At 40.3% G+C, this 11571-nt stretch overlaps 1 protein-coding gene across 1 annotated transcript in view; it reads left to right on the top strand.

The window, feature by feature from the left end:
• The window catches only part of eipr1 (EARP complex and GARP complex interacting protein 1), a 53425-nt gene that overhangs the window by 1056 nt on the left and 40798 nt on the right, over nt 1-11571 (top strand). The window contains 2 exon segments of the mRNA XM_032500143.1: nt 7439-7571; nt 9887-10043. Of these exon segments, the coding sequence (XP_032356034.1) occupies nt 7439-7571; nt 9887-10043 (290 nt within the window).

Below are 11571 nucleotides of genomic sequence, written 5' to 3'. Positions count from 1 at the left end.
CTCTCTCTCCCTCCCTCCCTCCCCCCTTTCGTGTCTTCAGCTATCCTGTCAAATAAAGACCTAAAAAATGATCTTAGTTTTACCTTTTTTAAATACCGTTAAAAAATAGTTCTATTGTTTCCATTTGTTTCAAATGTTGCTGAGAGTAGAGCTTTTTCTTATGAGCAGACAATGGACATAATAGTAATATTTCAGGAATATAGTTTGACAAAAAAGTGGATAGAGTTAATTTTAAGTTTTCAGTTTTTTTCCTAAGGTCACATCTCAAGTAAAAACACTGACCGAAATTGGGGTTATGTGGGGTTCTTTTAAATTAAAATCTTTTGAAGAATTTGTTATGTAAATCTGCATTTTGAATCAATTGTAGATGAATGAGTTCTTTTTCCCCGTAGTATAACAAGTTGCGTAGAGTGAGAGGAGTTAAAGTAATTGAGACAGGACGAAATGAATAACTTTCTTTAGGTCAGAGGCAGACGTACTTTAATTTTTAAATATATGTTGAATGTTAAAAGCCTGACCAAATAACCCTTGCATCCCATTTCAGTTTTACAATTCAAATGAAGATGATTCTGAAGTTTTTGCAAGGGATCATGATTTTTGGACAACATGATGACATGCAGTTGGAGGGGCCATAAAAAAAAAAATCAAAGTTCAACACTTCATTTTGGCTTAAGACCTAAGAACTCAACTCAAGATCCAACAGTTGTGATTTCAGTCAGAAGGCGTATTTGTGGTTAGAGTTGTAACTATTCAAAAGGATGTTGCAGAATTATTTGTCTCAGAAAAAAAATGCAATTAACAATACAATTGTCTCTTTCAGTCAGATTTAAAAAAATATTTATTTATTTATTACTTTTTTTAAACAAATTAAAGTTGTGAATAAATTCTAGGATGCATCTCTTGGTTACATCACTTGTTATTTGACCCAGATAATGTACTAACACATATACACAGCCTATGAAATAAACAACACCATTCATAGTAATACATTTTACAAAATAGACAACATCTGAAAAGTGCTAAGAACGTCAAAAGAACAGTAAAACAGTTTGTTGGGAGGGTTACTATGGCCATGTAGTACTATGAAGATTCAAAGATTAAAAGCTTTCTTTTCTTTTTTTTTTTTAAATGATTTGACTGTGTCCGACTGTTGAATCTGGGAGGGGAGGACATTCTAAAGTCTTGGTGCAGAGCAGCTGAAGGCCCTGGCCCCCATGGTGGAGAGGCAGAATGTGGGGGTGACAAGGAGGCCAGTCGAGGAAGAGCGGAGGGAGCGTGCAGGGACATAGCCTGGTAGGAAGTAAGAGATTAACTGGGTGCAAGATTATGTAGTGCTTTGTAGATGATGAGGAGGGTCTTGAATTTAATACGGTGGTGCACAGGGAGCCAGTGTAGAAAGATAAGGATAGGTGTGATGTGTTCACATGTTCTCGTACCAGTGAGGATTCGAGCAGCAGAGTTCTGAACAAGCTGGAGTCTGTTTGTCAGCTTAGAAGGGATACCGGTGAGAAGGGAGTCGCAGTAGTCCAGACGTGACATGACAAGGGCATGAATTAGGGTTTCACTGCTGGATTGTGACTATGAGGGTCTAAGCCTAGAGATGTTGCAGAGTTGTAATAATGAAGTCTGAGTAATTGCTTTAATCTGGGATTCAAATGAAAGGGAACTGGCCAGAATGACACCAAGGCTTTTGACTTGAGTTGACAGAGGGGCCGAGATCTCATCTATGGTAATATTGAAGTTATGCGGTTTTGATTAAGTTAAGTTTGTGTTCATCCAGTTTTGAATGTCTTGAAGACAGTTACAGAGTGAGGTGGGAGGAAGGGGAGATGAAGGTTTAGTTGAGAGATAGAGCTGGGTGTCATCATCATAGTAGTGGAAGTTTATTTTGTGATCTTGCCCAGGGGAAGGAGGTATTTAATGAAGAGGAGAGGACCCAGCACTGACCCCTGGGGGACACCCTGTGCCACAGTCACACAGGCCGATTTATAGTGTTTGAGTTGTACAAAAATATACAGTATAGTCTGACCAATAATCACCTATATAATTACACTTTGGCATATCTGAATAAAATCAACAATTACCAGTCATACGCTTTAAGTCCTTAGGAAATGTTAGCGATTAATTGTGATTAAACAAAGAAACTGCAATGGTGAAAAAAAAAAAGAGAGAAGAAATGTAATAATCATTACAGGCCTATTTGAGGTCGCCTTCAACTTTTTTCAAGGCAATCAGGATTGGAATGCAGAAAGACTGAGCTACAGTTTGTTGGTTTTTAGAGTGTTTACGGTGGGCTGGTAGTAGGTGGGCAACTTAGGCGGTAGGTAACATTTTCATGCCATGGGAATTTTAAATTATATTATGGTGGAAATGTCTTTATTCATGTAAAGGAAAACCGGTCACACAGATGACAATTCCAAAAATATGATGCAGTAAGGTTTTTTTCATTTTGGAGAGGCATGCCGTTGTGAGTTCATGAACGAGGCAACTGTCTGTGGTTAGTTCATGTCTGTAACAGCAGGACAGTTGAGTGTGTTGTTGAAGGATTCTGTGTTTTTAGCTGAGCTGGACAAGAGAATATTCTGTAAATATAGACCGGTGATGCTGTTTTCCCCTTATTGTTCTCAATGAAATTTGCGGTAACATAGCATTCTATGGGAAGTGACCACAGCGCTGGAATCTGTTTAAAAAGAAGAAAAAAAAGCTTTTAAGCAAATAACACTGGCGGATAAGCTTTAAAAGTGACATGCTTTCTGTTTAAATAGGCGTTGTGTAGTGGATCCAATTCATGCCAAGGTGAAGAGTGGATCATGTGGATTTTGAAAAGTAACAAGTAATAAATATTTACAGAACTTTTGCATTTGGTGTAGTGGTAGCATCAACTTCAACTGCGAGTGCACTGTATCCTAAATGTTGAACAGATCTGTTGTCCATCCCTTGTGTGTGTGGTTGTCTGGGGTGTGTGTGTGTGCGGTGTTTGTGTGTGTGTGTGTGTGTGTGTGTGTGTGTGTGTGTGTGTGTGTGTGTGGCTCCTCTGCAAAAGTCTGAGTGTTGGTGAGGGTTTTTGTGAGTGTGTTTGTAGGAGAAAAAGTGAGAGAGTGGGGTGTGAGCATGCATGCACATCTTGCACAGGTCATTACAGAGACAGATGACGGAAACAGTTGGCTCTAAACGGGGGAGAAATAATTAGAGAGAGAGAGAGAGAGACAGAGATTTGAGAAAAAAATGAGCCTATTTTCTGGCAGAGTTTAGTGTGAAAACGGTCTGGCACTGAATACAGACGTAGTTCAATCCAAGTCTTGTGTAGCGAGTCTAATACACAAGTCGGGAATGGTGACAATGCATCCCAGTCGATCTGTGTGATTTCTTATTACACTCTGTCAGTAGCTTAATATACTCCTCACACTTTCCTCCTTTCTTAGCACAGAACTGAAACACAAAAGAACACAGGCAAATTCTTCAATAGTAGTGCAAATCTAATCTAGTAATGAAGGTGCCTATTGCTCATTTATTCATTGGTCTATTTGCGTTAAGGCCACTGTAGACTGTGCAGTTTTGTGAAGTCTCAGATTAAGTTGACAGTAAGATAGATATAAGAAGAAGATGTGATAGAAAGAGTTTTTGGTCTTTAGTCTCATTGTAAGTAGGAATGCACAGTCCAACGTTTATTTCTCCAACCATGATTTATTTCTCCTACTAATTCAGATGCTGATATCTGTAATTAATGTGAGATCCAGAAACACGTAATGAAGTCACCGGGCCCTATTTTTGCCCCATTTTTGTAGGCAATTACCAGCACAAGCAACGCTGTGACCGTATTTTCCTGACTTTAAAATAATCGTATTTTGATGCCCAGCGTAGAGTTATAGTTGAAAACTGAATTAAGGCTAAATAGCTGTAAATAAACTATGTTAAGTACACGCTGTAGGCGTAAATGTAATACGGATTTAGGGATAGACCAATTATCGGGCCGTTTTATGTCAGTTTGCAGATTATCTGTATCAGAGTGTCCTCCTTGGCTACTAGTAACTGTGTGGTGGAGGGGTGGAGGTGGTGCACAATCACGGAGTGATTGTATGATGTGCATACACTGACAGTTTTGTTGTCCTTAGACAGAAACTACCCACCATAGCTTTAAATAATTGCTAAAAGCATTTAAAGTTTTGTGTTGGAGTTTGTACCATTCCTAAATCTTAAATTTGACTTTAATATTTAGATTTTCACTGTACATGCATATGGATTTCAAATATCGGTTTGACTAATAATCAATATCTGTAACGTCCTTGAAAAAAATCCTGTATTGGTCAATCCCTAATGGATAGGATGGATTCTTACAGTATGTTATCCACAGCTGCTTCATACTGTATGAAAAGTGATCATATAAACTGCTTTACCAAACTATTTTATATTAATTGTATCATTATTTTACCAATAAACTGGATGGCTGCTGTCACAGCGATGAGACCAGTGATTTGACTGGCTAAGAACATATACATGCAAGCTGTTTAATAGTAAATGCCGTAAACACATTTTTTTGTAAAGCTTAACAATCCGTTACTGAAACAACCAAACAGCGCTGCCTTATTGCATCTCAATTTTTGTCAAAACTGACAGCTTGTAGCTTTGAAGCTCACCCATGGTATTAAAGTGTAAAATGTACTTTACTGTCTACTACTTTCCTTACTTTGTTTCTGGTATTATTATGTCAAAGAGCACTCAAAGCAGTACAATCTAATAGGGATCATTATTCATCTTTAGGTTATTTGCTTTTGAGATGACCTTACGTTTGACTTGCATGTTCAGTCCGTTTTATTCATGAAGCTCATTGTCTTTTCCCCTCTGCATAAGTCTGCTGGCCAACGTTGGTTAGCTCAGTCTAAGTTTGATCTTGCAATGTGAAAAATGTTTATTCGATGAGCATTTCAGCCCTGATAGCTTCTGCTGTATCCATAAGCCTGCTGGCCTCTCCACCTCCCATTAAGCATAATGCAGGGTGGAAATGTCTCTCTTAGCTCTCAGAGCACCTCTCAAATCCCTCAGAGACCACTAGCTGGAATGACAAATAGGAGGGCACGTCGGCATGGCATTTAAGGCTGCTAACGAGATAAAGAGCCCAAGCTTGGCACCTCTCACCCGCTCGCTACTCCTCCGCCCTGCTTACTGTCATCTGTGCAGCTAAAGAGCTTTAGAGGAGAGGCCCCTGAAGTGGGGGCCAAGAGCCAGCTTGGCTTTATCCCTCCCTTACTCCCTCTCGCCAATCTCCCTTCTTTCCCCTTCCCTGCTTCGATTCCTCCCACCCTCGGCACATAATTAAAAGCATTGGGCTGGGTGCCCGAGTGGCTGAAGGCTATGAGTCACTCCCCAAGCCTGGAAGAATGAGGGATAAATCACCTGGGGGAGGAGGGCTGGAACTTCTCTCTCCCCTCACACCTGGGTTCATTCGGGGGTACCATATTACTAGGACCTCCAATTACCCTGTCCCGCCGGCCCTGGATTTATTTGCACCGCTCCCCCACCACCATAAAATTATAACTTTGCGTAATAATGTTTTGCTCGATGCAGTCCAACCCAAGGTTAATAGCAGCCTAGCTGACTTTGAGGAGACTGAAGGATGCCGCTGCTGTGATGCTCTTCTCCTCCTCACGCCCTCTCCTTTCATCCTCTTTTTCAGCCTGTAAAAGTAGTACAGGGAAGGGGAGTGGAAGTGCCTAGCAGGAGTTATTGTCCAGTGCAACCCCATTAACGGTCCCCCAAGGTGCTGTAAGTGTCTCTCTTATGGGAGAAACCACCATTAATTGTCTGATCAAACCTTGGGACCCTCACTGTTTTACTGCATTGTAGGCCCTGAACTGCATTCAATTGAGGGCCCTCATAGAATAGATTTCCATCTAATAAAAAGAACTTCGTAAGGAGGAGTTTCTATTAACTTCTTAGGGATAAAAGTTTTGTTTTTTTGTTGAACGTGTGTGCTGTAAAGTGCTGTAAACTTCAGAGTTGTTGGAATGGTGGTCGTCTTGCTCCCCCATAGCCCCTGTGAGTGGGGAAAAACACCCTTGCAACTTTCAGCCAGCGAGCCGCCGGCCTCAGTGTCACAAAAGATAGAGTGATATCAGGTCTCGCGAAGTAACGAATTGCTTCACAGCTAGGGATGTAACTGTATGACAATTTAACCATGTGCTCTCCATATTAACTTCTGGACATGTTTTGATATTTCGGAATTGAAAAGCAAGGGCTCCTTCCTTATTACATTTTCCAGTTTGAACCACAAAGAAATCTAACTTCAATGTCAATGCCCCTTTGTATAAATGATTTGTTTTTCCTCCTCTAAGCACATGTTAACGGAAATGTTTGTAATGTGTTCATATTAGGGGTGTGCAAAAGAATCGATTCTTAATTTGAATTGCGATTTAAGCTCTCATGATTCAAAATCGATTCATAGAATTCCAATTTTTAAATTTTTTGATTTCATGATAGATAGATAGAGAAAGAGAGAGAGAGATAGATAGATAGATAGATAGATAGATAGATAGATAGATAGATAGATAGATAGATAGATAGATAGATAGATAGATACTTTATTGATACCCAAGGGGGAATTCAAGGTCCCAGTAGTCCCAGTTGGTCTCAGTCCCTGTAGATACCACACACAACATACTCATACATCATAACAGGATGTTAAAATAACAAATAACCAACAAATCTACATTAACAATATGGATATGAATATACTTACTGTACATACATACATACATACATACACACACACATACATACCTGGGACCATACTGTGAATTGTGTCGCGAATTGAGAATCAATATTGAATTAAATTGTGAGCCCAGAAATCGGAATCAAATCATGACATTTTCTGAATCATACACCCTAGTTTATATGGTTGCAAACCTACTCATGACTAAATTATCATCTGCTGACGAAGGTTTGCTTACAAAAACATTAATATATCTACTGTATATATATGTAATATATGTCAAAAAAAGTACACAATTAAAGCCCCTCTCTTGGACAATGCACCAAATCCCCAGCCTTATTTAGCGGGGCCATTTGTCAAAAGAAAAAGATCAAATGAGTTTCATTGATTTCCTTTTATTGTTGTCATATGATGAACTTCCATGATTCTAACATGGCTTCTAAAAGTTTCTTAATTATCGCTTTAAAGGCCAAATCAAGATTAAAAAAAGCCTTCAGCCGTATGTAGTTGACAGGGGTAAAAAAAAAGAAAAAAAGAAAAAAGAACCAAAGAGATGCCTTCCTTGCGTGCGTGCGTGCTGCTGCGTGCCGTGCGTGCGTGCGTGGTTCGGGGCGTGCGTGCGTGCGTGCGTGCTGCGTGCGTGCGTGCGTGCGTGCGTGTGTGCGGAGTGTTTTTAACTCTAAAGCTTCCTCCTCAACACATCTCTCCTCTCTGTCTCTGCTTTTCTTCCAGATCCACATCATTGACTTTGATGATGAGAATAACATCATTAATAAGAATGTCCTTCTGCACCAAGCTGGGGAGATATGGCACATTGGCGCCAGTCCTGCAGATAAGGCTGTGCTCACCACCTGCTATAACAAAAGTGAGTCCCACTGTTCACTGCCTTTTTATGCAGCAAGTCTCTCTTGTTTTTTCCTTTTCAGTTTCCTCTTTGTCTCTTTTTTTTTTGCAGATACTTTATCTTCCCAGTCTTTTCTTCTTTCTGTTTGTTTCCTCCATCTGGTGACCTCATGCGGTCTAGCTGCGAATCGTAACATGTAATTGGTCTTTAACTGGTGATCAATAACAGCCAGTCTGTCTTCACAGGTCCGACAGCAGCAAGTGTGTTACAAATCATGTTCAGACACTGATAGAATCAATACTCATGTGTGGACATGATGACCCACATGAGGGATAAGAGCAGCGGCTGCAAAGTCACTGTCAGGCAGAAGGAACTCTTTGAAGGTGACATGTACAGTACGTCATCGGGGCTTTTATGTAAGGGTCTCGTTTTATAACTTCACAAAGGTTTTCTGCGCCACACTTACACAGAATTGTAAGTAGAGAAAGAAGCAGCAGGAGCACAAAATAGCAATGCCTTTGCAATGTGTAAATTCCAAGTAATTTTGTTCACAAGTACTTTTCCTTGAGTACAGTATTCTAGTACTCGTTCCACCTCTGACAACTAGATAAGCAATACCAAAGTTGCATTTAAAATTGAGTTCAGAACTCGCGAGTCAGCTTAATCATGACTGTGCAACAGTGTCAAGTTATCTGTTTTTTTTATCAGTGACTGCCTCAAACTTGAAAAAAAATGTAGGGTGACCACAGAGGACACGGTGGCAACTCAACTCCTTCTGCAGGTTTATGTAAATTTCATCGAAATATACGAGATTGTACGGATGGAAGTAGGTTGAAAACCTTTTAAATAGAAAAAAAAGAACCAGAAAACATAGGACAGGGCACAGGACTGCCCTTTTGTGTGATATGTTACTTTGGTTTTATTTTTCTTCTTGACATTATTAGTGTTGGGACTAAAATAACAAAAAAAATAACAACTTAAAATGGCACTAAATACTCATCTTAACAGACAGTGACCTGACAACATTAGCATAAAACCCCGAGGAGGTCATCAGATTCTAACTTTGCTGAATACAGATTAGTGCAAGGAAGATACAATAATAATAATACATATGAATAATAATAATAATCCATTTATTTTATACAGCACTTTAAAAGGTACTCAAAGGCACTTTATAAGGTCAACGGAAAAAAACACAATAACAATAACTGATTGGTAACAACAATTATGACTAATACAACAAAGAGATGGATATTAAAAGCCATGATGAGCTTTCATCCTGCCTACTTCAAACCAATGAGAAAAGCTAGAGCTGGGCAATATGGGAAAAATCTAATATCGCATTATTGTTGACCAAAAACATCAATTTTGATATTGTAGGGTTGAATTGGTGCCTCCAAAAAATATTTACACAATGAGATTTTTGATAAATAATTATCATTAAAATGTAAAACTTCTGACACAGGATGTAGTCACTATCTCTGTGCCTTTCCCTCCTTCCACCACCATCCTTCCTTGCTCCCGTTCTTTCTTTTTTTCCCCTCCGTCTCTTGCTCTCTGTCAGCTGAGTTCTACATGCTTGAGTTCACAGGATGACAGCCACTCTGGACCGGGCTGAAGCTCAGACGGCCCACTACGCACTGCTGCGCCCACCACACACAGAAATATATACGTATAAACACACATACACATGTGCATTCAATGCTTCCATACCGCCTCCCTTTGGCGCTCTAATATGTGAGCAAGAAAAAGCTTTTGTTCAAGATGATTGCTTGCCCACTTACTCCAAGTGCAAGGTTGTCTAAAACCACTCAAGAGCCTGTGGACTCGCACCACGTTGCTTTTTAATTTGACAAATGGGCCTAACGTCAGTGTTTCGTAGCCCATCGCCTGCCTACACACTGTCAATATCTACACCAAAAAGAAATTGGGCTCTTTGCTCTTTCTGTTTTCTCTCTCTTTCTCTCTCTCTCTCTCTTTCTTTCTCTCTCTCTCTCTCTCTCTCTCTCTCTCTCTCTCTCTCTCTCTCTTTCTCTCTTCATGATTGGTTATGGCCTCCAGCCTCAAACTTTTAGTCCAATTACTGTATCAATTCTACATTTACTCCACTAGTTCCAATTAGCAGCTCTGGCTCTGGTGTGGATGTGCCAAAATAACTCATTTGTGATGTGTACTAGTGGGAAAGTGTATCCACGTCACCAAATTAGCACCCACAACACGCCCGCACACACACTCACACACACGCTCACACATACACACACACTCACACACACACACACACACACACACACAATACAATCTGTGAATGACTGTCTGTGTCCGTTATTCCCCTCCAGCCAGTGACAGCAGGGTGGTGTCCTGTGCGGCAGTATGGCGGATGCCCTCTGATTGGGAGACAGGAAGCCATGAGTCACCTGACGACTCCGCCCACAACCCCCAAACCTTGGAGCTGCTCTGTCACCTAGATGACAGCGCCCACATCAACACTGTCTGGTAGGTGTTGCCGGGGAACAGCCGCACTCACAGTACAAGTGATGCAAGTGCAATTATTCTTTGGATCCGCAATTGACTCCCTGGCGTATTTGTAGGAAGGGATATGGTTAATATCTTTGTGGACTACAGGACACCTAATTACTCATGGGGTCCAATAAACTACAGACAGAAGCCTGAAAGGCCATTTGTGATTTAAGATTCAGATTTGACTGTTGGAATATTGGGATACATCTTAAATGTTGTCTTTTCCAGGTATTTAAGGCTCTATTGGAGTTAAGTGATTTCATTTTCAGATTTTAGGTGGCTCTACACAATTCAATAAACAGTGAATGTTGTTTAATACAGTATGTCGGACCTTATTTCAATCAGCAGTATTCTAAAAAGCCGTGGCAGAGACTTTGCTGGTTGATTTGTCCCTCTCAAACAAAGAAACAAACAACCTACTACAGGCAGTTTTAGACAGGATTTTTCTTACATCATGTGATTAGAAATGGAGCTATTTAGAAACTATACAGTGAGCACTGAAAAACACTAGGGCACAGATGGGCATGTTCTACTGAAACTGAAGTATCCCACACTCTCCACACCATCAAACTTCTCTTCTCTTTCTCTTATCTCTCTTTCTTTCCCAGTTTTTTTTCCTCCATATGAGTGTTTTTATTTTTTTTGGCTCAGACTATTGACTGGCCCAATTGTACTCTCGGCCCAATCTTTTTGTTTTACAGTTGGAGCTCCTGTGCGCAGTGCCTCGCTATTACTCACACCTATGCGAATGATAATCAATGGTCATTCCCATTTTTTAGTCCACTGTTCATTGGCTGCCTCATGATTGCGATCATTTTTAGAGGCGCCAATCAGTTAGCATGAAGCATTCTGTAGCAGGTACCTGCGAGGAAGAGATTAAGATGGAGAGGGAGTGAAGGAGGAAGAGAGAGATAGATGAAAAAAAGAGCACAAAAGACAAGAGAGATTGCATTAGTGCATCTTGGTGTGCGTTTTTTTGCTTGTGTGTGGGAAGAGGAGGGTTTTGTCTGTACTTGGGGTACACCCGTGTGTGTGTGTGTGTGCGTGTCTGTGTGATGGGCGAATGGACGGGTGCAACAATTCACTTCAATGGAAAGTTGAAAGTAGCACGGGGACAGTCTGAATAAAAACTGATGGCCAAGCCACACAGCTGATGAATCCCCCCCCCCCCCCCCCCTCCTCGTGTCAAAGGTATTTATTTCAACCCATCACCCCTTTATTGGTATGGACATTGTAACACTGGGGGGGTGAGAATGATTTGCTCATTATTTGTTATTTATTCAGATATTTTGCAAAAAACAAACCAATCCACTTTTCCATGTTCATAAGAGCAATAAAATGAAAAAAATAATGTGAAAGAGAATCCAAGGGACATTGAGATAGATAAAAATGTGATTAATTGTGATTAATTGCAAGTAACTATGACATGATGCGATATCACGATTAAATATTTTAATCTTTGACAGCACTATTATTACATTTTCAATAAGTCCTATATTTAACC

Source organism: Etheostoma spectabile, chromosome 20 (assembly GCF_008692095.1).
Source record: "Etheostoma spectabile isolate EspeVRDwgs_2016 chromosome 20, UIUC_Espe_1.0, whole genome shotgun sequence".
In the NCBI taxonomy this organism is placed as follows: Eukaryota; Metazoa; Chordata; class Actinopteri; order Perciformes; family Percidae; genus Etheostoma; species Etheostoma spectabile.
The sequence above is the reverse complement of the archived record's forward strand: the minus strand, read 5'-3'. Positions and strand labels throughout refer to the sequence as shown.